This window comes from Crocodylus porosus, unplaced genomic scaffold (assembly GCF_001723895.1).
Source record: "Crocodylus porosus isolate Cpor-Errol unplaced genomic scaffold, CroPor_comp1, whole genome shotgun sequence".
Lineage (NCBI taxonomy): Eukaryota > Metazoa > Chordata > Crocodylia > Crocodylidae > Crocodylus > Crocodylus porosus.
In genome coordinates this window covers 1,687,755-1,702,814 of record NW_017728927.1, presented here as the reverse complement: position 1 = coordinate 1,702,814, position 15,060 = coordinate 1,687,755, and the positions used below count along the sequence as shown (strand labels likewise).

The following is a 15,060-nucleotide window of genomic DNA, read 5'->3' as shown; positions in this document are numbered from 1 at the left end:
GCAGCAGCCATGATGAGGACTCTCAGAGAAGCTGGACCATCTGAAACTCACTGTCTCTCTTGAAAATCATAGTCAAGGAACTGCTTGCCTCCAAAGGGAATCTCCACCTGCCACTGGATGATACTTGAGATCTAACTAGATATATAGCTTTCAGTAACTCAGATGTGTGATCAAAGGCTACCACGCCACTGTTTGCTCCAAGGCATTTCTCTGATATTGCTCTACCCTGTACCCTATTCCAAACCTACTCCTTGTAACCAGTAAGGTTTTCCTCTGTACCTAGCATGAGAGACTTATTGAGAGAGGGTCTAAATTATGCCTTGGGGTTCCCTTGGTTCGGCTGACTAAGGGTGACCATTATTTGTGCTTCAGACTAAGGGAAGCACCCCAAGTTCTTGCAATAGGTTGAGTACTCCTCAAGGACTACTAGGCCTGTGTTTCCCAGGGGGCATAGGGCCAAAATCAGTCCAGACCCTGGGTGGTGGCTTGTGGGTGTGCTCCAGGAAGGGGGGTTGGACAGACATGAAGCACCCCTAGAGAGGCACTCAGGGTCTGGAAGGTGGTTGGGTGCAGTGAAGGTGGTTGGGCTCACAGCAGGAGCACCCCCTACTGGCCCACCACAGATGCACACAAGGTGGCAAGGGACTGGGCAGACCAGGAGCTCAGGAACAGGCTCCTGGCCCTGGAAGAAAGGCTAAAGACCCACGAGCAGCAGGCTGCCCTGGTGGCCAGGGCAGTGGAGGCCACAAAGGAGGATCACTGTGTTCTGGGCAATGTCCTGGTCCTGATAATTGCCTTCATGCTGCCAACTGCTCTGCCTCTGGCCCTAATCCTGCCTGGACCCAGGCAACCACCTGCTGCCCAGGAGCATGCCCCCCCCCACCACATGGGCCTGTGCTGAGGTGCAGCAATACCTCCACCACCCAGGCACCCCTACCTTGGCTCCTGCCCCCCAGACCCCTTGCCTAGGCCCAGCCCCACTGCTTACCTCGGTTCCATGCAGCCCCAGAGCAAGACCTGCCTGCAGTGGGGTCAGGACTCATGCGGGCCCTGTGGGCCCAGCTTACTGGCTGCAGGAGAGAGAGCTGCCCATGCTGGCAGAGCAGCAGCCACTGTTGCACCTGGGTGAGCTGCCTGCCCACCAGCCTTGCCACAACCTCTGCACCTGTGCTGGCCACCTGTCCCCAGGCTCTGCCCCCTTGGCACCACCACCCCATTGTCCCTCACCCTGAGACGGCACACACAACGTGCACTGAACAGAGTCTACACAAGGAAGAGGGTGTTTTATTGGTGGTGGTGGGTAGACAGGATGTTGGAGGGGCTCTGTAGGCAGGGGAGGGGAGGAGGGGAGAAGGGATTCTGTTGTTGGGGAGGGAGGGAGAGCTCTGTGCTTGTGCAGGGGAGTAAAGTGCTTTTCTGAGAACTGTCTGCAGTGACCATGGTGCTGAGGGTGCATTGTGGGGCTGGAGTCTGGGGCCAGCTGTCCAGGTGGCCTCCTGGCTGGCTGGGCAGGCACACAGGCAGCAGGGCAGAAGTGCACGGACAGCACTGGTGGTGGCATCCAGGTGTGTATCATCAGTGTCCCTGCTGGGGTCCAGCCAGCAGCAGCATGGTGGCAGGGGGCCTGAGACACTGCAGTGAGCCTGGGCAGGCATCTGCACCACATGGGGGGGGGAGATGCCAGGACGGAGACTGACTTTTAAAGATGGCTGCCAGCTGGAAGCAGCTGTGGCCAGAGCCTCCAACTCCCCCTGGCTGCTGCAGGGGGCCAGAGTGGGCAGGAGTAGACTGATGTCAGGAGCAGCATATCTGCTCCCAAATCCCCACACATGTAGATTCCTGCCCAGGGTGGGTTTATGCACATGTAGATGTTCCCACTATGTATTCAGTTCTTAGGTGCCCATGCTTATTTTTATGATCATAATCAAAGATTTGTTTGAATATTGGTTACACTTATTTTGAGCCAAATTCACCTCTCTAGGATGGATTAGAGTTGGACTGGTTTAACACAATACACAACTGGTTGAATGAGCATCCTACAGGATTTTTCTGTGGGTCCTAACTTCTCTTTGTTGTGCCACACTAAACAAAGAAGATGGTGATGCCACTGACATAGACATTACCAAGGCATGATGGAATATCACTTTAAGAGGACTTGACACCAACTTATAAAAAGTCACAAGTAAAGTCACAATTCAAAAGAGAAATCATGCACAACAAAGGGGGATATTGTATTTTTTATTTGTTCTTGTTCTTTCATTTTTGATGCAGCTCTACACTTATGTCACAATCAAAATTCTTCTTGTGTAGAGAATACTTGTCCTTAGAATTTAATGATATGGAAACTTCCCCTTCACTGCACAGTTAGAGTTCTTCCTTGGTAAGATCCTCTTTGATTTCTTGAGAAGGAACCTTAAAAAAATATGACAATAAAGTCTCTCATTAGAGCCACTCACAAAAACGAAATTGTCCCAGTGGGAATTTGCTTTCCAAAATAGCATTTATTTTTAACTATATTGTGGGAACTGTAGTTTTTTAGCAAGACTCTTCTGTAGGTGAATGAGGTAATGCTGTTGTTACTAGGGCTGTGCAAAATGGCACTGTTCCTTTCCAACTTGAGTTTCGAGGTCTGGATGGAATAGTGTTTTGTATCAAATATAATTTTGAGTTGAAACAGCCTTACTGTTTCACTTTGTCGAAAAGTGAGGCTGTTTTGACCCTGTTTAGACCATTTCGCCATGGGGCTGGGCTGCCTTGCCATCCCCCACACTAGAACACATAGGAGGAGGAAAAAGCAGCTCAGCTGGGCTTCTTCTCCATCCTCTGTGCTAGATCATGTGGTGGGGCAGGGAAGCAGTCCAGCTGGGCTTCCTCGCCATCCTTCACGCTAGATCACAAGGGGGGGGAGAAGAGAAGCAGCCCAGCTGGGATGACTTCCTATCCCCAGCTCAAGATCCAACAAGGGACAAGCAGATCGCTAGATCACACAGGGGGGTGGTGAGGCAGCCCAGCTAGACTGACTTCCCCAGCTGGATCTTGCACTGGGGATGGGAAATCAGCCCAGCTTGACTGACTTCCCATCCCCAGTGCTATGATCAAAGTGTTTTGACTTTCAAAACATTTCAACCTTGTTTTGTTTCAAGGCTATTTTGACAGCCTTTGTTTCATTTTGATTTTGCTGTTTCGATGTTGAAATGAGTCGAAACAGTGTCAAAATGAAACAGCCATCAAAATTCCACACAGCCCTAGTTGTTACTAAATGACTGGGAAGAACTTTCATCCATATGCTGGCTCTAGGGAAGAGTCTAGGTAAGATACTGTTTTTGTGAAATTCTGATAAGCACTTGGAGAACCGGTCACTTTTACTATGTACTGTAATACACATGGAGATCTAGAAATTCTACTGAGAAAATGTGCAGGCTTTCCCAAAGGTATCTCAAAAGAAATTGCTTTTGCTATTTGTGACAACATCCAGTGACAGGACACAGAGAATTCCTTTGACAGGATTCGCACATCAAGTAGTGAGTCACTGCAGGAGGCCTACTGCATCCCATAGTTCTGTGTTGAGCAGATTTGGATGGTGTTCAGTGAAAATAGAAAATATGAACAGATGGGCTAATGTTGATCATTTCCCTACTAGCAAAGCGTGCTTTTTGGATGGTATTTCCCAAACTGGCTCTTGGATGATGCAACATCCTTATACTTGAAACTAAAATAAAGCACCAAAAGACAGAATACGCATAACTCTGTATTAGAGCAAGCACAGAAGAACGTGACATGTCCACCTACTTCAAATGCATCATGAGAAAACATTCACAGGAGCCAGTCCTCACAGCCATTTCCCACATAGGCTCAGCAAGAAAAAAAGGCTAACTTGATCATTCCACAAGTCAGGTTCAGCTCTCCCAAATTAGTTGACCGGTTATCCACCTGTCTTCAAACTCTGAGAAATTAAGTTGAGTGGTGGATACATCCATTGACATTTCTCCAATTGCCATCTCATTGCTTCCCTACTCTTTGAGCAACTTCAGTAGCAAATACTGCCTGTTTCATCCCCTTTGACCAAAGAGGCCTTTGATTCTACTGCAAAACAAGTGGCATTCCTAATAAATGTATGGACAGCTTTTCTTTGCAGAAGTTAAGTGTCTCATGAGATTTATACATTCTTCTTGTAATGAAATACTTATAAATAAACAGTGGGAGCTGATCTAGACATCTTCCATATATGTAGTATGTTTTATCGTAAGTCTCACCCTGATACATTAACTTCTTGCTTAAGAGACTAACTTGACCACAAGCAAAAGAACCTTTGACATAATGTGAATCTAGGGATGAAAGAGGGTATGTCTACACTGCTGTGCAGCTGTGTCAATCCAGCTTATATGGAAGCTCTCTTTACACTCATATTGGAGCGCTTGCTAAACTAGCTAACTTGGGTACTGATACAAGTCTCGTCATGGCAGCCTGGGCTTCAGTATGGGCAGTACAAGTCTTCTTAGAGCCCTGGATAGATATGTAGTGGTTGCATCCCACCCTCCTACAGCTAAATTGCTCTCAGTCACTGAGGCGTTTAGGAGCAATGCCACCTTGAATTGCACTGGAGACATTCTCAGAGCACATAGCATTGAATCCTTTACCTTTCCTGTTGCTTCTGCTTTTGGCTTGCTTTGCTCATTTAAGAATTCTGCAAATGCCTCAAGGGTATGTTCCCCAGCATACACCACAACCTGAAAAGAACAAGTTAAAAATAGGGTAAAAAATTACTAATTTTGTGCATAAAAAAATCTGAAATCAAAATACAGCAAATACAGGGATTCCTGAATTATGCAGGTTCAATAGACTTTGACTTTTGTGTTCAGATTAGAAAGCCAAAGGAGAGCCAACTAATACTAAAGCTAATTGGATCTCTTGAGGGGTGAGAAAGAAAAATAACAGATATCTCAAAGAAGGAAGGCCTCACCTTCAAACAAATAATGTCCCTTATCTTGTATCACTAAACCTGGGTCCTGCCAACTACTGAGATGCTGAGAGATTTACAGTTCTCCCAGCATCAAGGGCTATCTTACCATTTTTTAGGCCTTTCCAAAACCTGTGTCCTCTGAAAGTCCAAAGAGGATTTTAAATGTGTCCTGTATCCAGAATGTAGTAGAAACTCATCTGCTTAACCCACACAAATGTCCATTGTTATCTGAGCATATTTTAAATTTCTTAAGACCCTCAGCCTATATGAATTAGCCTGCTTCTACTGAAATAAATGGAATTATGCTGCTTTACATAAGTGGAAAATCTGCCCTGTTTGAAGTCAAAGTACTGTATGGAAAACGTGAGTTCAAGAGAACTACACAGGCCCATATTCCAAAACATGGCACAATCCATTCAATTGAATATGTAAGGTTTAATTCATAGCTTCACAACAGGCCTTTCAAGGCAGCACGAGAGAGACCAGTGCCTGACGGTCACAAGTCTCTACACCAGTCCCAGAACATAACAGAAGTGGGGCAGCTGCTTTGGGTACAATTAGAAGGAATTTTCTTGTCAGAAGGATTTCACCATGTTTTCTTTCATACTTGGAAGTTAAAGTAACAGCCAGAAAGCTACTCTTTACCCAGAGGAACATTCTTCATATCTTTTATTCTCTAACAATAAAACGATCCTAAGTAGATATTGATATAGACTAAGGAACACTCTGACCCCAACAAAATACCAGAGGTCAACTGGATATCCATCCACATGTTGGAAGTCAGATTGCATCAAGCACTGTAAGCGCTGTCACTTTTATTAAGTGGTGTTGACAACTGTCTTGGTGCTGTACAAACACTCCAGGCACATGGCTGCAGTCCAAGGTCCTTAGTGTCAAGAGAAAAGGAAGCAACAGCTGAAATGGTCACAGACTGTTGGGTGCGGACAGGTGTATTAGCTGGCAAATTAAAATTGTATGGGGATCACATTGACAGACTTGGAGGAAGGAAAAATGCTATTAGGAGAGTTAGGAAGGAGGTCACCTGGAGCCTGAAAGAAAGACAGTCCCAAATAGAAAGCACCATGTGGAGAAGGTGGGTTTGAATAGAGGGGGATGAGCACTTTTCACTCATGGTTTTGTCACCACATGTAGTTGCCACCCATAATGAGAGAGAGATAAAAACCACAGAAATATTAGATGGAAGGAACAAGTATTTGTCATTATGGTCACTGTGCTGTATAGTCCCTGTTCCTCTCTCTCCTCTCTGTCCGTCTATCCTCTATCAGTCAGGCACTGAGCAAGCTCCTTTGGTGCCCTGAGAAAAGGGGCAGAGCAGGGCGAGGATGCTATGGAGACCATTAATGATCCAGGAAGATGGAGTTGGGGGTGAGGGTAGGGTGGCAGAGTGTCACATGCCATGTCTGCACTCTGGCAGTAGTTGTCATTACTGTGACTGCTGCTCTGGCAGCACAGGTGGCTCAGGGTACTGTAGCAAGTGGACTGGCCCACCACACACTGGTTGCAGAAGCCCTGTGGTGCAGGCTCTCTGGGAACCACCCCTGGTGCCCCATTTGCCCCTTCCCCTCTCTCCCCAATATGCTGTTGTGTGCAGGGCTGCTTCTGCTTGGCAAAGACCTCCATTCTGTCTCCCCCTCTCTGGCCTTCAGGGCTGGTGCCCCTCTCCCTACCCCATAGTTATGCTATTGCTATCAGCTTAAGAGCTGGACACCATAATGCCATTTTAAGGCAAAACTGAGATGGCAGAGATTGGAAACTCTTTGGGACAAGTCCTGCATGTGTCTGTGCATATGTGCAGTGTGTAATACACTGGAACCTTAACCAGTGATTGAGGCCGTAGGAACTAGCCCAGTTATCATCCCTATTTGCAACAGCCTCGGGTACCAACTTTTTGATCATTTTTCAGAAAGTAAAATGTGTGATTAATAAACCAATACATCTTAAAAATGCATGCAGCATAGAGCATGGCTAATGGGATGTAGCACATATACTTTAAGGCTGAACACTGTACGAACAAGCAGGGCTCCAGTTCAATTCATTAGAAGCTGTGCCGGCAAAACCACTCTCAAAGAGATTAAATGAGGACATGTACAAATGTCTTAGAATTTAATTTAAGTATGGGGCATCAGGAGAAAAAAATGAAAAGCTGAGTAATGCCTTAATTATAACAGTGTCATAAAATTGAATTTTTTGGCTGCAACAATGATGTTTTTCTCTTCAATGAGATTATCTGCATGGATAGAGCAGTAAAATTATTTTTTTAATATTTTTCCCTTTCCTATGTCTCTTTTTCTGGAGTAGTTTCAGTACCTTACATAACATGCTGATATATTATGTAGCATATTCTAAAGGTAATCAGCAATAGCAACAGCTTTGGAGTGTATATTGAGAGGCATTTGAACACACTGCTGGCATAGTTTGTGGTACTGGAATGCAAAAACTCTGGTACACTTGCCTAGAAAAGAGTTTTCTGAAAGACCAGAGAATATGGCCCTTCAGGGGGTGAGACTTAACCCAAACTGCTCCAGTAACAGGATGAATGATGCAGTGAGGTAAATAAACTTGGAGTTATTTTCCATCAGTTATACCAAGCACACACTGCACAATCCAGTCTCAGGGATTAGTACCAAATCATATCTGTAGGTTCACTTTGAATTTAGGGGATCTGCAATTTCCTCTAAAAATCAGAACTGGAACACAGGGCAGCTCAGGTGTAGAATCAGGTCACCCAAGACTCGACCCATAGCAAGTCCATCAATCCAGACCTGGGAAGTTTCTAGGCCTGTATGAGTACCTGATTTTTGTGTGGTGAGCGTGGTAAGAAAATATCTTTCCCCTTAAACTCAGATTCCTAGCAGCAGTAAGTCAGGGATGCTCATTTTGAAATATGCATGGGCAAGGACCACAATTTTCTTCTCACATAGGTCATGGAATGAGGTGGGCCACCCAGGCTATGGCCCGATCAACTTTTAGCACGTTAATTTAGTTAGCTATGCAGTTTAAAAAATAGCTATACATTTTTAACCAGAATGACAATTACACATTTATGGGTTATATAAATGAACATGCTAAAAGTTGATCGGGCCATGGCCCAGGTGGCCCACTCCATTCCGCGGCCTATATCTTCTCGCTTCACCAGCGCTCTTCTCTCACTTACTTGGAGACCCTCTCACTTATTTGGAGACCATCTCACTGAAGGTTTCTCACCTGGTTATCAGATCCAGCAGGAAAGAGTCTAAAGAACGGATAGCGATCCAGCATAAATAACTGGATGTCATTTGCTGTGAAGTCTACTTTGGCAATGATTATGTCTTTGCGATTTTCATACTCCTCAGCCAGCTCATCCCAGATTGGGAGGAGTTTCCTGCACTCATGGGACCAGGGTGCATCTGTAAAAGAAAAACAGTTGTTCATAAATCTGGTATCAAAACTTAGTCTGTAACAGTCACAGAAATGCAGAAAGCCACAGGTGCAAGGTTTACCCTCCCCAACCAGAAACAATGGGGCAAATCCGAAAGCACGGTGAAGTGCATTGGAGTTTGACAGAGTTAGAAGCAAGAGGACCACAGCGACTTTCTCCTTCAGGGTTGAAGTAGCCTTGCAGCTTTCTTACACCCAGACACACCCATGTCCTTCTTCTGCTGCAATGCTTTACCATCCCACCATTTCAGAAGGAGGACATTTTCAATTAAAACCCAAGTCTGGGTCATACTATGTGACTGGCATTTGTTTCTGTAATGAGCCAAATGCAAACTTCAGGGTTATTTCGTTGGGAGTTCTTTGGCTTCAGTGAGTCTAGGATTTCACCCTGATCTAAGCGTCCCCTCTTCCCCCCCGTATTGGGGAAGAAGGTGGGTTCAACTTCTAGATCCAAATTTGCAGGTAGGGCACCTCTACTTAGCATTTAAAGATGTACAGAAATCCCAGTGCACTCAGTGTCAAACCTCATGTGAACTTTTCAAATCTCCCTGATCTGCAGAACCAGGCTGATTAATATGCTGAGAAATGGCTTTGCTGTGAGCTCCCTGTTATTAGTCTGGCAAAATCTATCATTTTGGCATTTCCATTTCTGATCTTGGGTACAACCAGAAAGTGAATAAGCAGCGAAAAAAGATGCTGATCAGAAAAAAAGAGGGACATTAACTGAATTTATCTAAGCCTCTATGGCAAAAACTTTGCAAAATCAGTGGATCATGTAAAATTTCCTCTAGCTGCCGTTGACTTCCACTGTATCAAAATTGAAACCTGAAAGTGAGCCTCTTGCAGCCTTGAATTCAAAACTGGTATAAGTTTAGCTCCAAGGTGCTGGGTTCTCAGATTCTGGTTCTGGTTCATCTCTATTTTATTTGCAACCATTTACTCTGCCCTAGTTTCCTTTTCTAAACAAGTAGTTCAGCAGTGATGGCCAAACATTTCTGGATGGGTTTTAATGTACTTAGAACTGCTGATCATAATACTGCTGAATCAACCCATTCATAATAAAAACAAATAGGCAGGGCCCTAACAAGCCGTCTTATGACTTTGCTAGAGAGGATGACATGGATAACTGAGATTGTCAAAGGCAAGTCTTTTATTAGCTCAGTAATGAAATACTACTTACAAAATGTATCTCTGGAAGCTGCAAAACACCATACACAAATAAGGAAAGAGAGGCAATAGAGTACACAAAGCTCCATGTATTTGTCTTGCTTTCTGACTCAGCTTACGTAAATCAGGGAAGGCTGGAAGGATGTCTTTCATATATCCAATTAAAAGTCAAAATAGATGTTCCTGTTTCAGGGAATGTGCCACAAAAGGTATACCTGGAAGCAGAACAAGTCAGAAAACCCTAGCAATCCGGTATTTCTGACATTGTCACTGAGTCACATCTACGTGAGACGATCCTGCACAGTAGCAATGAGCTACTGCTCAGCAGCCAATTGCTACTGCACAGTAGTGTTAGGGGGTACTAACTGTGACGTGACACTACGGCACAGTAGCAATGAGGTACTGTGCAGTACCATCAAAAAATGGTGCAGGGCCGCTACTGCACAGTAATGCTGGTTACTGCACGGTCATTCAGTACTTGGTTATGCAAGTACTAAATGACTGCACACTGCACAGTAACAGTTCCTCAACCCGCTGCTCATGTAGATGTGGCCAATCCTCTCCAAGGATTGCCACCTTGTTGTGGTGGAGAGCCTTGTGTGTTCCAGTGACCCCGAGAGCGATGCTCTCTGCAGCCCATGCTCCTGGTAGGGCCACCCATGGCGGTAAGGTCGAGGTGGAGGTTCCAGACAGAGCAATCCCAGAAGTCCTCAACTGCAGAGCAGGTGGAGGAAGGCTGTGGCCCCAATGGCTGTGAAGGTGGAAGAAGGCTGCAATGGAGAAGTGGCCCCAGTTGTTGTGGTTCGCCATGCCACTGAATCCAGCCACCAACTGCCAAGGCCATGTGGACCTATCTGCATACCAAAGTCCCCATGCTAAATATGCCATGCACTGACTTCCATCAGGTCCAAAAGCCCTGTGACAATGGAAGATTGGCAGGAGGCGCAGGGCTGTGATACCCGGAGGCCCCCGGCCAAGAATCTGCACACAGGTGGCAGATGCACGATGGTCGTCAGGCACCTGTGTCTACAGGGTGTCCTTTGGCAGCTGTATCCACAACTGAAGAGCCCTTTTTAGGATACCCTTTGCTCACCCCAACGGAGAGGGGGCTAGAAAAGGTGCCCCCAAAATAGGCTGTCCTATCCCTCCTGGCTGGGAAAGCACGCCCAGCAGGATCACCATTCCCGCGGTCAAAATAAGAAAAAGCTAAACTTTGGAACCTGGAATGTGAGAATGCTCATCAACAACCCAAAGAGCGATCGCCTGGAAAGATGAACTGCCATTGTGGCTCGGGAGTTCGGAAGACATGACATCGACATCACTGAACCGGCACCACGCTTACAGGTTGGGGAACTCCCCTCTTGCCAGCACGGAGACGGAAAAGGATCTTGGAGTCGTCATTGACTCCACGATGAACATGGGCCGGCAGTGTGGGGAGGCGGTCAAGAAGGCCAACCGTACCCTGTCATGCATCCACAGATGCATCTCGAGCAGGTCCAGGGAGGTGATCCTCCCCCTCTATGCGGCACTGGTCAGGCCACACCTGGAGTACTGCGTCCAGTTCTGGGCGCCACACTTCAAGAGGGACGTGGACGATATGGAAAGAGTCCAGAGGAGGGCCACTCGTATGATCAAGGGTCAGCAGGGCAGGCCTTATGAGGAGAGGCTACGGGACCTGAACCTGTTTAGCCTCCACAAGAGAAGGTTAAGGGGGGACCTTGTGGCCTGCTACAAACTGGTCAGGGGGGATCAGCAGGTACTGGGGGAGTCCCTGTTCCCCCGTGCGCTGCCAGGAGTGACCAGGAAAAACGGTCACAAGCTGGCGGAGGGTAAGTTTAGATTAGATATTAGGAGGCGCTACTTCACAGTCAGGGCGGCTAGGGCCTGGAACCAGCTTCCAGGGGAAGTGGTGCAGGCTCCTAGCCTGGGGATTTTTAAAAGGAAGTTAGATGAGCACCTTGCCGGGGTCATCTGACCCCGGTGCTCTTTCCTGCCAAGGCAGGGGGTCGGACTAGATGATCTACCTAGGTCCCTTCCGACTCTAGCTACTATGAAACTATGAAACTGCTCTCAGTGAAACCCAGCTCACTGGGTTTCAAAGCTCGCAGCTCTGAAGTACCCTGGACAGTGGGAGGAGTTCCAGGCCCAGTCGTATAGTGCACTGGAGCAGGTCCCTACTGCTGATGACATCTCCATCCAGGCACACTGGGAGCAACTCAAATCCGCTGTCCAAGACACCTGCACCCAGACTACTGGGTTTCTGTGCAGTCCCAGCAGCACACAGGTTGTTTCTAACCCTACTGTGCCGTAGCCTGTGCAGTAGCATTGGCATCACAGTTCATACCCGCAGATGCTATGTCACCATAGCAATGAGCTATGTTGCCATAGCTTGTTGCTACAGTGGAGAAGCATCTCGTGTAGATGCACCCTTAATGTAGAACGTTTGGTTTGATGCAGAAGAACAAGCTGTCACTTTCACATTAAATCAATCATGTTAAAACTGTTTGATCTCTGAACAACATAGAGTGATACTCACAGAACATCACAAACACGTTCTTTGTCTTATTAAAGGCAACCTGATTGAAATTCTTCCCTACAAGCACCTTGACAGGATTCTTGTCCCAGTCTTCTGGAATCTCTTCACTAGACACATGTTGCTGATCAGAAACAAAAGCACAGATGTGAAGAAGCCATGTTTCCATTCAGGTTAATGAGAGTCTGGTTGGACACATGTCCACATGTTGTGCACCTTCTTATAATACTGGGAATCACCTGTTCCAGGGAATGTGCCACAAAAGGTATACCTTTTTGCAGCCAAGCACAAGTTATTTGGAAGTTGTGTCCTGAAATCTGGTTGCATGACAGATAACAACTAGAATACTACAGAGCAGGCTTATTGTAATGTAGAAAAAGCAAGGTGGCTACTTAATGGGGCGCATGTTCTTGCTTAACTCTCATTCCCCTCCACATGGCTTCTGCACCCCACTGTATGTGAGCTGGACCCTTATTTTTTTCCTCTTTGCACCATGCAGCAGCAGATTCTTTAGGGTCAGTTCTGGAGCACCATTCCAAATCTGCTGTGCGTGGAGAAGAGAAACCAGATCCATAAAATGTTAAGTCTGGTAGGACTCTCTTCCTTAGATCTCAAACTCTCTCTCTCTTTGGTGACAGGCTGGGCACTTAATAGCTCTCCCCACAATCTCAGAGATCTTTATTACTCTACATTAAGCTTTATACCACCATATTTGAGCAGGAAAATATTATCCCCCATGCACAATTTCTGGAAAACTTGAGAAACAGAGTAAGTTTAGTGCCCTTATATTCAAAGCAGCCTAAATGCCAGTCAAAGTTAACTGAAATGAGATGTTCTCATCACCCTCCAAATCATGTCATAAGAGACTCTACCAAATACCAGCCATAAGAACAAGGACAGTACATGTGGCATATAAATGACACTACCTTTGTTTGTAATATACAACAGTTTTAAGCTGGTATATGTTGAAGAAGATGCCTACCTTTGCTTTTCCAGCTAGATAGCTCTGGCAAAAGCTTCTTAGGTTCTCCACCGTCACCTCATCTGCAGGCATTTTGTACCTTGCATCGCTCGTCAAGTTTAAGATCCGCACTGCGGGGACATCTACCTCAGTGATGCGAAAATACTCAAAAACACGCCCATTTCTGGTTTCATTAGTATCCACCAAGATGAACATGATCTGAAAAACAAAGCAAACAGCCAAATCTCCAGCCAAGCATGAGATTTGTACTGAATCTGAAGGGTTTGGAGTTTTCAAGAGTTAAAGGAGTTCAGCCTCCACACCCTCCCTGGTTTAGGCAAGATAAAGTTACAGGCCAGCCTTGAAGCTTGGAACCCAGAGACAAACTTCCCAGATCTGGTGCGTCTCAGAATCCAGGTTTATCTGCAGCTGGAACAAACCAGCACTTCCGTGAACATTTCCTTGCCCTGGCTCTGAGTTCAGAGGTGTTAACAAAATCCTAAACCGAGCAGGTTTGGCCTTTGGCTGCATGTATTTCACATTGTGCTCCTAAAGCCCTGGTAACGTTTGCCTTTATATTGCTTCCTTCCGTGCCAATGTACGGTAACTAGATTTACTAGCCCTGCTGAACACTTAATGCTTTCCCTAGCCCTAGAGTACATAACTTAGTAGTACAAAGCAGCTAAAATATTCATAACCCAGATGTCTTTATCAATAGTAGAATTGACTGCAGGTGGTTTTTACCACCAAATGAACTCCACTTCTGTAGCACTTGGTGTCTATGGAGCAGTAGCAGCAACCACGTATAACAGATAGTGAAGACAGCTAGAAAATGTGTGCGCAACAGGGCTGTGCAAACCGGGCCCTATTCAATTCAAATTCAGATTTGGCCCGAATCAGGGACAGTATTTCAATCCATTGATTCGGCTCACTGTCCTAATTTGATTCGGCCAAATCTGAAGATCTAATGCTGATTTGGTGAATCAGCAATTTGGACACAGGCACTGCTTTAAATGTTTTTTTCTACATACCTTGAGGTAGCAGGCATGACTCTGATCACTGCAGTGCTGGGGCGGATGGAGCATCCCACAGCAGCGCAGGGGGCTCTCCAGGGTGCTCAGCAGCAAACCCAGAAGTGGGCCAGAAGCATTTCTGGTCCACTTCCAGGTCTGCCGGGGAACACGCTGCCTCTCCCCATCCCCCATGCCCTCCTGGCTGGAGACTGGCCATGGGGGAACCATGGGTGCCCCCAGCAGACCCAGGAGGCACCAGTTGCCAAGCCGGGGGGGACCAGGAAGTGGATTGGAAGTGCTTCTGATCCGCTTCCAGGTCCGCTGCCGGGCGTGCTGGGGCAGCCCCCCGTGCTTCTGTGGGACGCTGTATCTGCCCCAGCACCCCAGCGTTCAGAGCCCCTGCTACCTAGAGGTATGTAGAAAAATTATTTAAAGCTGTGTCTATGTCCGAATCACCAACGCTGTTCGAATCTCTCCAAATTGATTCAGAGAGATTAAAGGGTCCTCTCATTCAATTCAGATTCAGAGATTCGGCCACTGAATTGGGCCGAATTGCCGCTGAATTGAATCAGGGACTGAAGCTTCGCACAGCCCTACTGTGCAAACCCTCTTTGGTGTCAGGAACACTGTTGTGCAGACTGTTTGCAAAACCCTTTAAGTCAGAGCCGCATTTCCGGAATGAAAATTCCCCGATGGTGCTTCCAGGCGGTAACAGAGACCAGTGAGCTTTGCTACATTTTTCTTGACCAGAAGTTGCTCTTAGCAAATCATGTTATACACACATGCACACACACATGCACACACACGCAGATATAAGGTTAGATTAGGCTTAATAGCAATGGTCAGAGATAGGTTTCCTTGGAATGCTGCAAGTGTTTATGCTTTAAAGCAAGGGTGATCAACCCCAGCCCGCTGGCCAGATCCAGCCACTGTCATCTTGTCATCCAGCCTCAGGGCTCCCCATGGGCACTGCCCCCCGATGTCAAAT

At 46.5% G+C, this 15,060-nt stretch overlaps 1 protein-coding gene across 3 annotated transcripts in view; it reads right to left on the bottom strand.

Moving 5' to 3' along the window:
- Positions 1–2,292: 2,292 nt before the first annotated feature.
- The window catches only part of PDILT (protein disulfide isomerase like, testis expressed), a 43,736-nt gene continuing 30,968 nt past the window's right edge, over positions 2,293–15,060 (bottom strand). For all 3 annotated transcript variants that reach the window (XM_019542211.1, XM_019542208.1, XM_019542210.1), the window contains exons 7-11: positions 13,081–13,278; positions 12,102–12,222; positions 8,186–8,367; positions 4,638–4,727; positions 2,293–2,412 (exon numbers count right to left, since the gene is read on the bottom strand). In XM_019542211.1, coding sequence (XP_019397756.1) covers positions 2,365–2,412; positions 4,638–4,727; positions 8,186–8,367; positions 12,102–12,222; positions 13,081–13,278 — 639 coding nt within the window. In that variant the 3' untranslated portion in view covers positions 2,293–2,364. The remainder of the gene's footprint in view (positions 2,413–4,637; positions 4,728–8,185; positions 8,368–12,101; positions 12,223–13,080; positions 13,279–15,060) is intronic.